The 20,280-nt window shown below is 43.8% G+C and overlaps 1 protein-coding gene across 5 annotated transcripts in view; it reads right to left on the bottom strand.

Moving 5' to 3' along the window:
• Positions 1 to 16,014: 16,014 nt before the first annotated feature.
• Positions 16,015 to 20,280, bottom strand: part of LOC146052146 (prefoldin subunit 4-like) — a 51,970-nt gene continuing 47,704 nt past the window's right edge. For 4 of the 5 annotated variants that reach the window (XM_083167919.1, XM_083167920.1, XM_083167921.1 and 1 more), the window contains 2 exons: positions 19,132 to 19,269; positions 16,015 to 16,218 (listed from right to left, as the gene is read on the bottom strand). In XM_083167919.1, the coding sequence (XP_083024045.1) occupies positions 16,087 to 16,218; positions 19,132 to 19,230 (231 nt within the window). In that variant the 5' untranslated portion in view covers positions 19,231 to 19,269 and the 3' untranslated portion in view covers positions 16,015 to 16,086. The remainder of the gene's footprint in view (positions 16,219 to 19,131; positions 19,270 to 20,280) is intronic. The other variant, XR_014467203.1, reaches the window with a different exon arrangement.

The raw sequence follows: 20,280 nt of genomic DNA on the forward strand, positions 1-20,280 counted from the left end.
CCCCAGTCGGCGATCGCTGTGATTGGCTGTTCAAATGTGAACAGTCAATCACAGCGTTTCCTGTGTTACCGGCGGCTAAGCCGCTCGGTAACACAGTGATCGGTGGTGATCGGTGCTGTTAAGTACAGCACCGATCGCCAGCCCCCCCTCCCACCCACCCGGCAGCTCACCCGGCAGCTCACCCGGCAGTCCCTGCAGTCCCTCCTTCCGGCAGCCGCAGCGCACGCAGCGCACCCCCCCTCCCACCCCCCCGCCAGCCGCAGCACAAATAAAATAAATAAATTAACATGTAATGTACTGAATTATATATATATATATATGTGTGTGTATATATATATATACACATATATATATATGTGTGTATATATATATATATACACATATATATATATATATACATATATACAAATATATATGTGTATATATATATATATATACACATATATATATATATATATACACATATATATATATATATATATATATATATACAGATAGAAAGAAAGATATTCCCGACATATGACGTATATATACGTCATGGTCGGGAGGTACTTACCGACCGAAGACGTATATATACGTCATGGTTTTAAACTGTCACCGCGTCTATAGACGCGGTGACAGTTTGGAGATGTCTGCTGTCCCTGACAGCAGACATCCCCCCTCGCGGCGATCGCTGCGATTGGCTGTTCAAATGTGAACAGCCAATTGCAGCGTTTTCTGTGTTACCGACGGCTAAGCCGCTCGGTAACACAGTGATCGGTGGTGATCGGTGCTGTTAAGTACAGCACCGATCACCACCGATCGCCAGCCCCCCCCCCTCCGACCCGGCAGCCCCCCCTCCCTCCCACCCACCCGGCTGCCGCAGCGTCAGCACCCCTCCCACCCCCCCACCAGCCGCAGCGCCAGCCCCCCTCCCAAAGCTGGTGAGCAAAATGGGGTCACATGTGGGGGGGTTCCACTGTATTGGTGCTTCGGGGGTCTTGCTAATGCGACATAGCACCCACCATTCATTCCACCACCAAATATCACTCCTTCCCTTCTGAGTCCTGCCATGCACCCAAATGGTATTTTTTGGTCACATATGAGGCATTGCCGTACTCGGGAGAAATTGGGGCACAGATTTTGGGGTGCTTTGTCTCCTTCATTTCTTGTGAAAATGAAAAATTTTGAGCCAGAACTGCATTTTTGTGTAAAAAATTACATTTTTTTACACAAAAATGCAGATCTGGCTCAAAATTTTTCATTTTCACAAGGAATGAAGGAGACAAAGCACCCCAAAATCTGTGCCCCAATTTCTCCCGAGTATGGCAATGCCTCACATGTGACCAAAAAATACCAGTTGGGTGCATGGCAAGACTCAGAAGGGAAGGAGTGATATTTGGATTTTGCAGCACAGATTCTGGTTGAATGACCCCTGAAGCACCCATACAGTGGAACCCCCCCACAAGTGACCCCATTTTGCAAACTACACCCTTTAGGGAATTCATCTAGGGGTATAGTGTACATTTCAAACCCCCAGGGGTTTCACCAATTTTGATACAACTGAGCTGTGAAAATGAAAAATTAAATTTTTTCATTTTCACAGCCCAGTTGTATCAAAATTGGTGAAACCCCTGGGGGTTTGAAATGTACACTATACCCCTAGATGAATTCCCTGAAGGGTGTAGTTTGCAAAATGGGGTCACTTGTGGGGGAGGTTCCTAACTTTTAGCATCTTATGGTGCCTAGAAACCTACATGGTGCCTAAAAAATAATCTCATAAAAAGGAGGCTCCAAAATCAAGTAGGTGCTCCTTCTATTATGAAGCCTGTGGTTTGGTCAACGTGCACACTAGGGCCACATATAGGATATTTATGAAAACAAAAGAATTGGGGGAATCAATTTTTAGTCACATTTCTCTAGTAAAATCTACTGTGTTCCTTAGAAAAATGTATTAAAATTGCAAATCTGCAAAAAAAATGAAGTTTTGAAATTTCACCTACACTTTGTTTTAATTCCTGTGAAACACCTAAAGGGTTCACAAACTTCCAAAATGCTGTTTTGAATACTGTGAGGGGTGCAGTTTTTGAAATGGCATCATTTATGGGGGTTTCTCACATACAAGTCCCTCAAAGTCACATCAGAACTGAACTGGTCCCTAAAAAAATCAGTGTTTGAAATTTTCTTGAAAATTTGAGAATTTGCTATTCATATTGTAAGCCTCCTAGTGTCCAAAAAAATTAAAAGGAAGTTGAAATAATGATGGAAACATAAAGTAGACATATGGTCTATGTTAGTTATTAACTATTTTGAGTGGTATGATTATTTGTCTCACAAGCAGAAAATTTAACATTTTGCAAATTGCTAAATTTTCCATTTTTTTACGACATTTTGGTATTTTTCACAAAAAAACACAGACTGTATCGACCCAAATTTACCACTAACTTGAAGTACAATGTGTCACGAGAAAACAATCTCAAAATCACTGGGATAAGTAAAAGCAAAAAAAAGTTATCCACACTTAAGTGATACATGTCCGATTTGAAAAAAAGGGCTCTGTCAGGAAGGCAAAAACATGCTGTGTCAGGAAGGGGTTAATGAGTATGCTGGACTCCACTGTTTTATATGAAGTATCTAACAGTACAGCCAGGATGTACCTTGTCAGTTTGCGCAATGTTTGTATTGCGTATAGTAAATCGAGCACATTATAATATATACCCTATAATAGCTGTCTGGATTATCTATCTTAAATGGGCGTATTTAATGATTAAATGTATAATTGTTGCATTATGGATTAGCATATGCCCGGTACTGATGTTGTAATTCTCTACGTATTTTAAAACTTTTGTAAATGTTTGTATTTGTTTTTGTTGTATCTAGTTGTAATTAGATGCAGCCGTGCTGGCGTAGCGCTCAGAAGTGACGTCATTGTGGTCGTCCCCTGACGTGCTCCAACGGCAGTGGCTGTTTGCACATGGTGTGGGGTGTTTAAGATGCTTATATTCACTTTGTAATTTGTATCCTGAAGAAGAGATAAGTAATAAAATCTTGAAACCTTGATGACGACATAAAGGCTGTCGACTACTTTCTTGCTGTTGTGAGTGCCGCCTCATCTGCAAAATTGTATGTGGGTCCCTTAACTGGAATACCTGGAAGGCACCCGGCTTCCATGTATGCGGCCCTCGAATATTTACTGGTTTTATTAAGCGCCCCCCCAGCCAAAATCATTGCCCACCCCTGTTCTAGAACATCCCATGTGGAATCGAACTCCCATCTTAGTAACTGTTTCCCTATGTGCTTTATAATGGTGCAGTGGATTCAGGTAATAAATCAGGGACAAAATAAAGATTGTTATACAGTATAGAAATGGGTGAATGACAGAAGTGAGGAAATGACACACACACGCGTGTTCACATCCCTGTATATCTCACATAACAGGGCCCTAAATACACGGCATTGCGCTTAAAGTTTGGGTACAGCTGCATCATCGCCAAGGGCATAACTAACATAGGTGCAAGGGGTGCAGCTGCTATGGGGCCCAGAGCTAAAGGGGGCCCATCTTTAATATGCATTACCAGGCTCGCCCACAACAGTAATATGTTTTACATACATTTATTACCATCAGTTACTAAATAGGGGGCCCTTACAAACGTTTGCTATGGGGCCTACGAATATCTAGTTACGCCCCTGACCATTGCCAAGGGCAACAGAACTATTCTTAGGCAGCAATAAGGCCAATGTTACTTTCCCTTCAATGTGACCAACATAGATAGAAGCGCACAGATCCCTCCACCGGTAACTTTTCCCTCCTCTGCCATGGGCCTGATTCAGATCTGCTCACATGACAGTGAATTAGTAGCACGGTGCTAATAGTTAGCCGCCGCCGAGTACAATCCCTACCTTCCCAAACCTGCTAATGGGCAGCTCACTCACCATCAAATGATTTCATCACTATGGGCAGCCTGTGCGTAGCCCTGGACTCAGCGGCAGCAAGGAAATCAGCCTGATCAAAACCAGAGCTAACGTCACACACCCTCCATTCAAACGCCTCGAAACACCTGCTTTTTCTGGCACGCCCAATAAACTTCTGTGGCTGAGTGGGCCCGATGGACAGCAAGCACTCCCCTGCACCATGCTTAAGTTTTTTTTTTTAAGAGAGCCGCGGCCGCCTGTATGGGGCAGCTCGCCGGAGGGGAGAGTAAGGACTGGGAGGAGCCGGGCGGGGGGATGGGAGGGGGATGCGAGTCCGGAAGAGAGACTGTCTGCGAGGGATTGTCTTGTCTCCGAGTCTGCCTAGCTGCCTCTGGCACGGCAGTGGGGGACTGACAGTGAGGGGCAGCCAAGGTAGGAATCCTGACAGTGAATTGTGATGGCAGTGTCCGACACAGCCACTCACCACGGCCGCCACCTCCCCCAGCCTCCTGCCGGCTGACGGGGAAACCGAATGCCACAGCGCTGTCTCAATAATACCCCTTTCACACTGACTGTCTGACCCATGTAATTGCTACCGTGTTTCCCCGATAATAAGACACTGTCTTATTTTTTTTATCAGTCCAAAAAACACCTTAGGGCTTATTTTCGGGGTAGGGCTTATTTTAGCCCTCATTCCTACTTTTATCCACATCATGCCCCTCAATCACCTAATACTTTAAGCACAACTGACGCATTCCTTTCCTTCTGCGTTTCCTTGTGCGTGAAGCCACATGCGCAATGCATCCCTGGGACCGCTGATGCCTGCAGGGGCTTCAGCTGTACCAGGGCTGCTACCGTAGCAACAGCATCCATTTCATCGAGGGGGGGGTAGCTGGACGTTTAGCACAGGGACTGGGCAAAATGGGGATTTAGCTAGGGCTTATTTTTGGGGTAGGGCTTATTTTAGACCGTTGTGCAGAAATAAGGGTAGGTCTTATTATCAGGGTAGGTCCTATTATCGGGGAAACAGGGTAGGACAAGCTGGTGCATCCCTGGTCCTGGCTCAGCATGAAAGAGTTTACCCAGTCGTACAAGGAATGGGATCATTCGTCAGACTGCATTTAGGTCTACAAGCATTAGGTCCACACCATTAGGTCGACTTGCATTTAGGTCGACATGGGTTAGGTCGACAGGATCATTTGGTCAACATGTGTTAGGTCGACAGGGTCATTAGGTCGACAGGTATAAGGTCGACAGGGTCATTAGGTCGACAGTGGAAAAGTCGAAATTTGTTATTTTTCCGGCACACTATTTTATTCTCCCACCACGCCCTAGTGGATGGTAGGGCATGAAATACCGCCTGACGGCACATGTCGGCTCAAAAAAAAGTCAAATGATCCCATGTCAACCTTTTCCTTGTCGACCTTCCCCATGGCGACCTAATGACCTTATAAAAGTTGACCTAATGACCCTGGCGACCTAATGACCCTGGCGACCTAAGTCATGCCGACCTTCAGTCATGTCGACCTAAATGCATGTCGACCTAAATGCATGTCTACCTAAATGCAGGTCGACCTTAATGCAGGTCGACCTAGTGGTGTAGACCTAAATGCTGTAGACAATATGACCGTATCACGTCGTACAATCAGATTAGCTGTTGTGTGAAAGGTGGACCTGGGTCATACCTAAAAGGCTCCTTATTGGCAGACTAAGGATTCTTGTAGATAATGTAATCTCCAAGCATACATACCTCCCAACAGTCCCGATTTTATCGGGACAGTCCCGATTATCAGGGCCTGTCCCGCTGTCCCACCCGCGGGCGGCAGTGTCCCGCAGTGTGGGGGGGCTGTTGGGAGTCCCCCCCTGTCAGCTGCTAAGCAGCGGGGAATAAACGCTGTGCGCATGCGCACAGCGTCTATTCCCGCAGCCAGGGGGCTGGGGGCATGGCTAGAGGCTCACAGAGCCTCTGGGTCATGCCCCCATAGCGGCAAAATGGGGGCGTGGCCTCGCGGGAGAGCTGCGAGTATAGGCCACGCCCCCGAAAATTTCACCGCGCCTACGGTGCGCAGCAGCAGCGTCCCGCCTGCTGAGCTCTCAAAGTTGGAAGGTATGAGCATACTGTATTGAGGGTGACAATGTGGGAACAAACCAGGTTCACCAACGTGGTGTGAAAGGGATAAGTGTTTGGCTGCCAGTCCCCGATCTGCTTGACTCAGAGCAGAGACAGTCAGAGCAGTCTCCAGTCTCCTGCAGTTCAGGAGCTTTGTATCTGGGTCCACAATCTCCTGCCATGCCCCTTGTCTTTGGGTCTGATGCACCAGTCCCATTTATCCACCTGATGGTGGTCCTGCAGCAGCACGTACACCTGCTCCCCCACTCCAGCTATTGCAGGGCTGGGCAACATCGGCCCTCCAGATGTTAATGAACTACACATCCCAGGATGCTTTGCATTAGTTTTGGTATGTGGCCATGCTGAAACTGATGCAAGGCATGCTGGGATGCATAGTTCATCAACATCTGGAGGGCCGGTGTTGCCCAGCCCTGAGCTATTGTCACATTATTAAATGGACCCCCATGCTGCCACATGTACTGCCCAGCAGTAATATGATGGTACAAAGGCCTCTCGTACTCCCACACCTGTGATGCAGACGAGCCGCGGTGCCTGAGGAACAGCGTGGGACAGAAGAAGAAAGAACATTGGTAAGTTTGTAACTGTTGCATAATGTGTAATGGGCTTTGCGGTGTGTCGCATAATGTGTAATGGAATTTGCGGTGTGTCGCTTAATGTGTGATGGGCTTTGCGGTGTGTCGCATAATGTGTAATGGAATTTGCGGTGTGTCCCATAATGTGTAACGGGCTTTGCGGTGTGTCATATAATGTGTAACGGGCTTTGCGGTGTGTCGCATAATGTGTAATGGGCTTTGTGGTGTGTCGCATAATGTGTAATGAGCTTTGCGGTGTGTCTCATAATGCGGTGTGTCTCACTCACGGTGCGACGCGCAATGGTAGAGACCTGAGTTAGGGGGGCCCCATTATAAATTTTGCTATGGGGCCCACAAAGTTCTAGTTACACCTCTGCATGTAATGTATTTCCATACTAGATTTAGCCTGACAGTCTAAGCGTAATTACTTGTTTTTAGAATTCTCTAATATTTTTACTATTACTTTTTTATACTAATACTTCAGTCAAATATTGATTATGGCTTTAAAATATATATTTAGTTTAAATATATATATATATATATATATATATATCCACTACCCACAATAGTGTCTCTAGCGTTCTATGTACAATATGTAATGTCCATTCTAATATATAATAAAACAGAATAAAAGAAAGAAATGCTTGTAGCTTCTGATTTTCTGGAATGATTCTCCGTTTATTTTGATCAGCACCCAATGTGTTTCGTTCCGGTTAGGAACTTTATCAGAGTTTTTTTTATTATCTTAAATGTATTTGTGCCTCTTTTAGGCTGGGAATTTTCATATGTTCTTTAATTATCCAATGAGGTGGGATGAATTCCTCTAACGGTAGATTTATATTTGGTTTTGACCTTGTATTTGGTCAAAAGGAGAAAAATTCTCTATTATAGAGCCTTTATCATAAGAGTGGCCTTGAATAGGTCCCCTATGTTCTGAGTTCGAACTGTCACTCTTAAGGTGCGTACACACGGGGGCGATTTTGTCCAAAATTGCGGGAAATATGGTCGCTGAGCGACCATATTGCCTGCAATGGGAGTGTGCACCGGCGATATATCGCCGGGTGCGCGCTCCCGTTTTTGCCCCTGTGGTGATCGCTGGTCGCAGGAACATGCACCTGCGACCAGCTGATTACCACTGCCGGGCTTACCCGGCAGTTTCTTTTTCATCAGCGACCATCTCTGGTCGCTGATAAACAGGAGAAACTGAGCAATATATTGCTCAGCCATATATTGCTCAGCCATATATGGCTGAGCAATATATCTCCCCCGTGTGTACACAGCATTACATCAGATGGTATTTCAGAACCAATTTTCCAATTTAAACAGGTACATAATCAGGAAATAATTCCACTGCTGTGTGTGTCTGTGTTTAGTCCTTGGAGTCCAGACTTGCAGAGGTGGAGAGTGGTAGGCCCTTGTGTAGAACAGGGCCCCACTCAGGGGCGGATCCAGGATAAAATGACAGGGGGGGCACCATGATAAAAGAGGGTTTAGGTGGGGGAGGGGCGGTGTTAGTGGCGCCAGTGTACATGCTAAGAGAGCGGGTGAGAATAGGATTAAAAATAGGCCCTGGCATTTAAAGTATGCAGGCCCACCATGGCGACAAAAGTGAAGGATGTAGTTGTGCGCGCACCGAAGGCGCGCTCCAGAAAAGGGGGTGTGGCCACCCAACAGGGGGCTTGTCCTTGAGTGTAGTGTACCACACCATATACAACTTCTACACATTATGCAACAGAATACGAGACCCCATTATACTTGCCCCTTACACATGATGCCAAATGGAATGAGCCAAAATTCACATAATAACACATGAATTGAGCCAAAATTCACATAATGCCAAATGGATTGAGCCAAAATTGACATAACGCCACATGGTTTGTGTCAAAATTCACATAATGACTCATGGATGGAACCAAAATTCACGTAATGCCACACAGATTGTGCCAAAATTCACGTAATGCCACACGGATTGAGCCAGAATTCACATAATGCCACACGGATTGAGCCAGAATTCACATAATGGCACACAGATTAAGCCTAAATTTACAATACGCTTCATAAAAAGGGACATTGTGCCCCAAAGGTGCGCATTAAACAGTTACACCATAATGTCCATTACACGCTAAGATACACGCATTATGTCCATTACGTATTATGCCAAACACCATAAGGCCTATTAAAAATTATGCATACAGCAAGTGCTGCTTATATACATGCTCATTGCCAAGGGTTCCATGCTCATTGCCAGAGGTTCCATGCTCATTGCCAAGGGGGAATACATGCTCTGGGTAAATGGGGGACAGCCACCGCCAGGCAGAAGTGACAGCCACTGACAGTGGCCGAGCCTGGCTGTATTCAGAGCACTGGATAATTTGGAAGAAGAAGGTTTGTCTGTGGTAGCACACCCCTAATACTTATAAATGAATTAATATATCTAATAATCAATATAACAGGGGGCCAATTTATCCTACAACCAACTCAAACCTCCCAGTCTTGTGCAACAGATCCCCCATCCCGAGTCTACCTGTATTCAGAGCACTGCAGGTCCCGGCTATATGAAATAATACTACTTTCACACCAGAAAATGCATTCCCGGGTTGGCCCCTTTTACACCAGCCTAGTCCCTGCATTTTCTGGTGTGGGGGTCCCATATTATCCTATGGGAAAAATGTTACAGCTTTGCCAGGCAATATCTCCGGATCCTGGGGGGCTAGAGATACGGGTCCTCAGCTACAAAAGGAAATGTGCCATGGTGCCCCCCTGAATTCACCAATGGCCCCACTTCCAAGTCCGCTTGCTTCTTCAGTAGAGTGAACTATTTGCTACACAATCTCGACAGCGCTTAGTATGTACTGCCGCGCCGATTTTCTTTGCCTGATTATAGGCTCCTGTCAAGGTATATCCATCTCTAGTCGAGAACATTTGAACAGACCGTCACTACAGTATATCATCCTGAAATACTGACACTAATAGTTGCCTGGAGGTCATATTATCAATGGCTATACCACACACAGCCTGGCAGCCATTGATGATGATGGTGATTATCATGTACCACAAACAGCCATACATGGTAATCATCATCATCATCATGGTCATCAATGGCTGCCAGGCTGTGTACTGTACTAGCAGGATATATCATCAATTTCTGGGGGTACAGTGTGTATTACAATTATATGATTTCCTTCCTTTTAAATTAAGGGGTAAAATCTGGGTATCTAAATATATTTTGGGGTAAAAGGTAAAAAAGTCCCCTGATTCCCTGTTCTAGAAGAGAACAGTATGTGATTCGTTGTCCATAGCAACATACCATCTTAGTAAATGAACCTGTGTTTGTCCCAGTCATGTGGATGGTAAAATATGAAAAAGTAAAAAAAAAGGGTACTTGTGTATTATCACGGCGCCCACGATTTCCATCGTAGGGCATTGTACAAACAAAAATCGCGTTGCATCGTATGCGATGCGATTGGACCCGATCTTTAATTGTACAGGCACCCAGATGCATGATTCCTATTTTAAATGCCTCACCAGACCCGATTTTTGATTGTACAACCACCCTGATGGGTAATGACTATGTTAAATGCCCCCCCATTGTTAACGCCACCTAACTATCAACGCGAACCCGAAGCGTGGCGAGTGCAGCGAGCCCGCGAGGGTCGGCGGTACGCGTCCTTCCGACCTTTTCATACCCCCACTATTCACGTCGTTGTGGAGTCGAGGGGCCGCGGATGACTTCACATATATTGCGCATCCCCTCGCTGCACTCGCCACACTATATAAAATCAACTCCACGCAGACGTGGATAGTGGGGGTATGAAAAGGTCGGAGGACGCGCACCGCTGCCCCATGCGGGCTCGCTGCGCTCACCACGCTTCGGGTTGGCGTTGATAGTGGGGTGGCGTTAACAATGGGGAACATTTAAAATACTCATTACCCATCAGGGTGGGGATACAATTCGAAATCGGGTCTGGGGGGGGGCATTTAACATGGGAATAAGCCCAAATCTGGCATGATCGCGTTGCGTCGCATCACATGCCATTATAATGGCATGTGATGCGACGCAATATTAAAATTGTATACTCAGCCCGGGGAAAGTCTGAAATCGGGTCCCATCGCATGCCATCGCATACCTTAATTAGTGTTATGCGATGTGATGGGCGCCGTGATAATACACATGTGTCAACCATAGCCATGTCAGCATTTTGTGTGCACCAAAGTTGTCACCATATGTATGGCAACCTATTGACTGTTAACCTAGATTAACAGTCAATAGGTTGCCATACATATGGTGACAACTTTGGTGCACACAAAATGCTGACATGGCTATGGTCAGCAGTTTGAAGACCCATGTTATAAAACCTGCTGCATTCATTCGTACTATAGATCCACAGGTTGCCTGGAAAACATGCACCGTTGGTAGATCTCGAGGACAGGTTTGGCCACCCCTGATCTAGACCATAGGTTCTTAAAGTCGGTCCTTAGGACCCCACACAGTGCACGTTTTCCAGGTCTCTCGGAAGGCGCACTCATTAATCAGACATATTTTAGATGATCCACAGGTGGAGCTAATGATTTCACTTGTGATTCTGTGTGGAGACCTGGAAAACGTGCACTGTTGGGGGTACTTGAGGTCAGAGGTTGGGAACAACTGCCCTAGATGGTTTATAATTCCATAAGGTGTAATATTAATAGGGGTGAGGAATTCCCTTTAAACTGTATACCTGAATGCAGTCCCTATGTTAGAAGGGAAAGGGAGGGCTAGTTGCCTGCACCACACTTATTCTGCACTAGATAAAAGCCCATCACAGTGACAGCTTCTGCAATGTACTTTCACTTTGAGCTGTGACAGTTTTTAGCCCACAAAAGCTCCACCCCACCCCTAGTCCCTATCTGCTCCTACCTCCAATCTGTCCTCACAGCTCCCTCTCTCCATATCCAGTTTGAAACAGATCAGCGTCCCTGCAGAAATTGCTTTCAGTTTCTGTTTACCTATTTTAGCACACAAAGGAGTAATTTGGTCCATCTAGCTGCCTCTAATGGTCATTGACAATACTTATCCTCATAGAGGTGAGGCATAGTTAGCCTTTATTATAGATCTTAAAATAATATACCACACTTGTTGCAATGATAAAAGCATTATCTTTATTAATTATAATAAATCCTTATTAAAGCAGTAGCACTGTATTTATCTCATGATGTAAGGGTTCATTAAAGATAAGTAAAACAAGACATTTTTTCCTCAGCACACTGAGCTATGCTAGTAACCAATCTAGAACACTACATGATAATAGAATTCAGAGATATTGGTTACATATACCTGCGCAGGTGTATGCTATGCCCCCAAGCCGCGTCAAGGCTTCTCTGTATATTGGGGGTCCCTAGCACTATATCTAGGTGCAGGGTGCGGCACCCCAGAAAACCATCATAAGCTGGGAAGCCCAGTGCGGCATGCTAGTGATATACTAAGAGTATATATATGTATGTATGTATGATACTGTATGTCACATTTAACAATGTATATATTTTTTGTATTGCTGCTAGTTTTTTGAATATAACCTCATTATGGTGTGACAATGTCATCTCTGGGTCCCTCACCCATGTGTGTGGGAATTTGTGAGGGATTACATTTATATAGCTAAACCAATTGCCTGGTACAATGGCTGATTTTTCATTTCAATGGAGACGTGATTAGAGTTTATATTTACAGATCTCAATTAGCGAAGTGCCTCAAGTAAAACACCCATATATCCATTTAACAATTGATGTTTCTATACCAGGCATGTCCAAACTGTGGCCCTTTCAGCTGTTGTGAAACTACAAGTCCCAGCATTCCTTGCCACAGTTTTGCTATTAGAGAATGCTAAAACTATTGCAAAGCATGCTGGGATGTGTAGTTTCACAACAGCTGGATGGCCGTAGTTTGGATATGCCAATTCTATACTATTCACATGTGCCATTAGCACTAGACGTAATCAACCACCTATTTTAGGACAGTCTTTAATTGTCAGACTACTTCCATTACTTGTGTATTATCTGGGCGCACGATTTTTGAATCGCATGCCACTAACTAAGGCATGCAATGGGACCCGATTTCAGGGGTTTTAAAACCCGACTGTACAATTTTTATATTGCGTCGCGTGCGACGTGATCATACCCGATTCGGGCTTATTCCCATGTTAAATGCCCTCCCCAGACCCGATTTTTGATTGTACACCCACCCTGATGGGTAATTACTATGTTAAATGCCCCCCCCCCATTGTTAACGCCAACCCTAAGCGTGGCGAGTGCAGTGATCCCGTGAGGGGCGGCGTTATGCGTCCTCCGACCTTTTCATACCCCCACTATCCACGTCAGCGTGGAGTTGATTTTATATAGTGTGGCAAGCGCAGCGAGCCACCGAGCCCGAAGCGTGGCGAGCCCCGCAAATATATGTGAAGTAATCCACGTGCGCTCGCCACGCTTCGGGATCGCCACACTATATAAAATCAACTCCACGCCGACGTGGATAGTGGAGGTATGAAAAGGTCGGAGGACGCGTACCGCTTCGCTCGCCACGCTTCAGGGTCTGGGTGGGCATTTGCCATAGGAATCAGGCATCTGGGTGCCTGTACAATGAAAAATCGGGTCCAATCGCGTTGCATCGCATGCGATGTGATGCGACCGATTTTTAGGTGTGCAATGACAAAATTGGGCGCCCAGATAATACACAAGTACCCTACTTCCTGATCACATCATATGAACTACTGATACAGACTATATAGTCCATATCGCACTGTGTGTATACAGTGCGGTCGGTATCTCAAGAAAAAAAAAAAACAGACAATTTTGACTAGAAAGTGTACAATCTATAGTACAATCTAGTCAAAATTGTACATAAACAAATTCGTACCTAGTCAAAATTGCAGAGCGTGTAATGTCATTATCAGTGGTGTAGTCCGTATCAGTGGTTATGGCCTCTGGGGAGTTCCATGGAAATTGTACACAGTCAAATTGTTCATAGCCAAAGTCGCACTGTGTGGTACGTACGGACCTCAAGACCCTGTTGTTCATTAAGATGATATGTCAACCATTCATACTTGGGTTAGTAAATACCGAGTGCACTGGTAATAGCTTACAATGAATAACCCTAGATGTCACTAAACAATAAAAATAAAAATGGGTAAACTATTCCTAATGCTTCTCATATACTGTATACGCTACAGGACAGAATATGGAGTCCTCGGATCATCATGTATGAACAATCTAATGCAAGGGCTCCCAGTACGGTCATACAGTTAATAGACATTATAAAATAACGGGCATATCAACAAGGTCATTTATTTTGCTCTAGATGGCACTCATGCAAGGGGAACGATGTTCCATTCATTCTCCAATAGCTAAATAATCAAAAACAGTGAGATGGACACAATGTACATGACCTTTTTTGCAAATGTTGTGAGGGTTACAGTAAAAATAGACCTCAATGAAAACTTTAGTTCTGCCTACAATAGGTAGCTGTAGAGCTACATCCAGCCTGGGGGTACACATTGCCAATGGGCTTGCAATATACAGTATAACAGACGTGCACTTGAATGGGCGAGGTGTCTGTCATTGTGTACCCAGGTTAAAGGTCATTGTAGTACCAGAGGAATGAGGAAGAAGACACAGGAGAATGGCACCTCTATACAGAACTTTTCCAGCTGCAGGTTCTTAATTAAGGCGTTGCAGTGAAGTGTTGATGATGGCCCTTATTCTAGTTCACTCGCAAAGGCAAATTTCTTCTCAAATGGACAAAACCGTGTGCCCTGCAGAGGGGGGGGGGGGGGGGGGCAGATGTCACTTGTGCAGAGAGAATTAGATTTGGGTGGGGTTTTATTTCAAAGTGAGATCTATATTGCAGTGTAAAAATAAAGCAGTCAGTATTTTCCCTGCACAGAAACAAAATAACTCACCCAAATGTAACTCTCTCTGCACATGTTACATCTGCCCCACCTGCAGTGCACATGGTTTTGTCCATTTGAGAAGGAATTTGCCTTTGCAGAATAAGGGCCGATCACTCTTTGAAGCGCCTGTCACCAATATAGAAAGACTAGGCTAATTACTGTTCCATAATTGTTGTACATCGATGTGATACATTGCAGTAGCGTATGGGCACCTTAAGGTTCTACTGTAATGAAGAACCATATTGTATGGTACTGGTGCAAAGCAATGATGGGAAAGTCAAACATATAAAAGGATGTATTGTAAAAAAAAAAAAAAAAAAAAAGCTACACAGTATGCAACAGCCAGGTAGTCGCTAACAATATACATGGTTGGTAAATAAGTACATATGGCAGATATAGGGGTAACTTGTCCATTATATTAGGGAATTAGGAGTGCTGGTAATCGAAGGCACCATTTGGGTACCTTAGATCAAAGGATAACAGGATATTATAAAAACATTCCTAACCATCAAAAAAAAACACTGTCCAAAGCAAAGCTCCTAATTCCCATAACCCCCACCCTGTGTAACCTATCCCCAACTCAGACATACCTGGATCCCATCTTACCCCTACCCCACTATCTATACTAGCTAATTAACCCCTCCCACCCACAGACCCCCCCCCCCACAGACCCCCCCCCATAAGAAATGGGGCAAAAGCTGGGTGTACCTAATGACCTGTAAGGTTTACCTTATACAGGAAATATAATCTATGTTTGCACTCAAAGGGTTAATAGTATCCCAGCAGGGTGTAGTGAGGGTTTTTAAATGAAATTTAAAATAAGATTTTATACGGCTATTTGTCAGGGCTTTCATCTAAAACAATAAAAAACACACAAAAGAGGATAGAAGGATCTGTAGGTTTCTTCCTGCCGATACATTCTTTGTTATCATTGCTATGACAGGTGTTTCAAGGATTGATTGGCCAGATCCTCAGAATGATTGTCTCTGAGAACTAACTCATCTTTTGATGTCAGCACATTGGAGATACAGGTTGAGTAACCCTTATCCAAAATTCTCGGGACCAGAAGAATTTTGGATAAAGGATTATTTCTATATTTCAGAATATTTTTATATTTCAATGATCTTGCATTATGTTGTAAAACATATCAAACACATGAAATGCACAAATAAAATATATTTGTGTGTATAAAACAAGGTTTCAAATCATGAAACAAAGTTTGTGTACAATCTCAGACACTGAATACCAACCAGTCATTTCCTTGCAGATATTTAGTGCCAGTTTCATATCATGTCCCCAGTAGTGCTGTTACACATGTCCCCAGTAGTGCTGTTACACATGTCCCCAGTAGTGCTGTTACACATATCCCCAGTAAGTTTTCAGCAAAAAAAAAAAAATTCTGGAATGCATAGTTTTCGGAATAAATTGGATAAGGGATTCTCAACCTGTAACAAGCTTTTAGGCAGAAGCACTAATCATACAATCCCACAGACACAAGAAGATAAGCTATTCTTTTTTTATTTGTGTATGATCAATAAAAGAGGAATAAATAAAAGAAAAAAAAAAACTTTATTTAGCTCTCATCTGCCTCCAGGTTGATATTGTTTCCAAACTTGGCGTAAAGATGCACTTTGAGATCTGCAAGAACCCGAAGTATAGATTCTACTTTCGACTGCAAAGATTTTATTTCTTCCTCCAATTCTTTCTGGTATAGAAAGAAAGAACAATATGTTAACACACACCGCTTAATTTACTAAGATGGGATGTTGCTATGGACAGCCAATCAGATACCATAATCTTCCAGATCTAAAAGGTGCTAAATAAATAAATTCTGATTGGCTGCCCATAGCAACAATCCATCTTCGATAGAAATCCATCTTACTAGATAAACCCCACAGAGTGATATAAAAACTGTAAGAAAACACATTTACTCATTCTAGGTGTATAACAGTGCCCAGCTCCCATGCCATGAATCACAGAAGACATCCGACCAACTGAACTTACACTTTATTATTGGTGTCACAGGACAGCACAAGACTTTGCAATGGTTACATGAAAATTAATTTGAAATTGAAGCAATCAACTTTGTAGATTGGACATTAGTCAGCACAATTAGGGGTTAACATCCAAAAAGCAAGATAGTCACATAAACCATTCAGTAGTGTAGAGCTGGGTAACCACTGGTAGATAAATCTGCAGAACAATTGGGCAGTGTGTTCTCCATACATTTGCATGCGCTTGCCCACTGAGCTGACAATCACCAGCAGCTCCCGGGCAGCTGTAAGGGCAGTCGGTGGATCGCCCATAAAAACAGCAGGATGCCCCTAGATCTTCAGATATAATCGGGCATCGGCTGTGTTGCACATCTGACACGATATATCTGTGGACGCCACCGTTCACAGATATATCGCTTGTACAGTGTGTACACACCTATGAGTTAATAAAATTGAGAAATCAACAGAATTGTGCTTATTTATGCTCCAAACTATGCGAAGCATACATAGGAAACAATGGTCCAAATGTAATAGGGTGTGAGAATCAGAAAGGGAGAGTTTGAGAGAGGTTTTCCCATTTCTTTTAAAGCAGCAATCATTTACACTGATAAACCACATGGATTTTGCCATGTAATTGATTGCCGCTTTAAAAACAAGAGGGAAAGCGCTCCCAAAATCTCTCACTTTTCTGATTCTCCCACCCTATTACATTTGGTGCAATGTTTTTCTACCCTGCATCATGTAAGGTTCTGGCAGTACATCATGGTGAAGTGTCCATAAAAGTGTATATGGAGCCTTCCCCTTCATAGTAATATATTGTTCAGCTTATTTGCAGTTTATCACTGTCCTTAGATGCAACAGATCTGCAGTGTAGGTACAGTTATCTAATGTATGGAAAGTATCTTATCTGCTGAGCAACAAAAGAAAACACATCTGACATAAAAGCATTCTGCAAAGGAGGAGTTCAGCTTTTAGTAGAATGGTTATTAACTGGTAATTCCAGGTGAACAGAGTGTGAGTCTGTGTACAATGCAATAGAGAACAAGGCCGGCATGCAATGCTGTCACAAGCATAGAAAATAAAGCAGGGATGGCCATCGATGATTCAAAATCATCGATGGTTCATGGCCGATGTCGAATACTTTAGCCATCGGTGGGGGAGAAGCAGATGATTTCCATCCATCGATGGTACAGCAAAACGATGTTTTGCCGTTTTTTTTTTCAAAGTGCCGGGACACGGAGCATAGCTCCGCCCCTGACACCCACGAAGCCCAGCCCCCATGTTTTGATTGCCTCACAGACCAATCAATCGAACACAATGGATGACCATCGATATGTAAAAATATCGATGGTCATCCATAGCATAGATTAGCACTAATCGATGGTCAGTTGCAGAATTGCCATCGATGGCAATGGCAACGATGGCTATCCCTAAAATAAAGTACATTTCCAAATAGTATAAACATTTGTGTTGCTTCTACCGTATATTGATGCAACTTATAAGATGGTATAAGGAAAGTATGGGAATGGTTGGGAAGTTGAAAAAAAAAATTAGGAAGTGAGAAAAAAATAGTCAGGGTGCGAATAAGAACAGAAAGGAAGTGAGAGGAGGGGCATAGCCAATAGCCCCGATAATATTTCAAGAGAAATAAGAGATGCATGTGTTTTTTTTTTTTTCTCATGATTTTTGTCTGATTCAATTAATTCAATAAACCCAAATTTTTGCCCAGGGCAGGAAAAAAAAAATCCTGGATGACTGCTAGCATCACTGGCAATTGTAAATTACCATGGGCAACTAACCTCATCCCACAGCCTAAATCCAGTAAGTATTTTCTATGACCATGGCTTTCTTAGAGACACCGGTTGATATTGTAAAAGTCTTTGGAAAATGAAGCCAATGGAATTTTGGCATTGACCATCATGTCTGAGCAGTTTTTATTTTCCTCTATCCTTGGTAACACCTTCTTCAGATAAGCCTTCATGTTAAATGTATCAGTCAGTGCTGGTATATGTAGGTCTATCACTAGAACTAAAACAGGTGTATTCAGATACGCATACTCTGAGAACGAGTCAGCAGTAAAGCACACTTCCAATACAAAGAATAATACCCTTTTTTTACTGACGACCTGGGAAAATGCCCGGTTTTATAAAGCTGGAAAAACTCCGGGTCTCAGTCTGACCCCAGTGAAGAGCAGGGTTGGGAACTTGAATAGTTTTCATATAGAGTGGGAATATAATAGTGTGCCTGAAGCATGAAAAGTGCAGAAGTCACACACTTATACGGTGTCCATGTCGACAGACACCAAAAATAGTGAAAAAATCATGTCGACCTTTTGTCAATGTGTCGACCTAGACATTGTCTACCATTTATAACATGACCCTTTAGTGTATATGTGACAGGCAGCAGGTAAGCAGGACAATGCAGTATTCTTTGAAGACAAATGAACCAGGAAAGATAAACTCCATAATGCCTGGGCGATATCATACAACACAAGGAAATGCATACACACAGGAACTGCATAAAGCTTAAGGACCTCTAGATGTGTTTTGATGATTAATAATGACACTGAATAAATGCTTCTGCATACTATGAACAGTTCACTTCTTCCTCCACAAGATACCAACCTTTGCAGCTTCCAGCATCTCCTGAGTTTCCTCATGGGAATGACTTATAAAGACGTCGCCAATTTGATAAGGAATAAGCTGGGCATCTTCTAACATCATGATGTCATCACAGGCATCTTCCAGATTCTGAAGCTCTTTCTGTGGGGACATTTCACAAGGAAGTCAATGTTATTTTACTACATTTGTCAATGATGAATACAGCTGCCAGTTGTATTACTTCTAGGGGCCCATTTATCAAAAAATATTTTGGTACTGCTTTCCTAGCACGGCGCCCACGATCTAGATTGTATGTGTGGGGCTGATATCTCAAGCATCTCATGCATCTTATGTGTTTGTGCGGCATAAGATACATGAGATGATGCAACCGACGCGATCGACAAGATTTTTACATTGGAATCAATGTAAAAAGCCCCCAAAACCCCAATTTTAATTGCTAACCCCCCCTCATGGGTGAAATGGTCTCCCCATTGTTAACGCCACCCCACTATTGACGCCAACCCGAAGCGTGGCAAGCGCAGCGAGCCCGAGAGGGGCGGCGGTACGCGTCCTCCGACCTTTTCATACCCCCACTATCCACATCAGCGTGGAGTTGATTTTATATAGTGTGGCGAGCGCAGCGAGCCCTGCGAGGGGACGCGGAATACATGTAAAGTAGTCCGCATCCGTACGCCACGCTTCGGGCTCGGTGGCTCGCCACACTATATAAAATCAACTCCACGCCGACGTGGATAGTGGGGGTATGAAAGGGTCGGAGGACGCGTACCGCTGTGCTCGCCACGCTTCGGGTTGGCGTTGATAGTGCTGGTGGCGTTAACAATGGTTATTGGGGGCTCACGATTTTTTATCTCATGGATGCATAAGATCCATGAGATAAAAAAAAAAAAAATCGGGTCGATCGCGTTGATTGTATGCCTTAAGTACCTTAAACTTAAGGCATACAATCAATGAGACGGGCGCCGTGCTAGGAAAGCAGTACCAATATTTTCTACTTATTCTCCCACAACATGTGTTCAATGTGTGAGTGTGTGTACAAGTATTTAGGATCATCAAATCAGTGGTTCCCAACCTCAGTCCTCAAGTACCAGCAACAGTACATGTTTTTAATGTGTCAGTGAATGAAAGGATCTGCAGGAGGACCTGGAAAACATA

The sequence above is a fragment of the Crinia signifera genome, unplaced genomic scaffold (genome assembly GCF_055691185.1).
Source record: "Crinia signifera unplaced genomic scaffold, ASM5569118v1 HAP2_SCAFFOLD_106, whole genome shotgun sequence".
In the NCBI taxonomy this organism is placed as follows: Eukaryota; Metazoa; Chordata; class Amphibia; order Anura; family Myobatrachidae; genus Crinia; species Crinia signifera.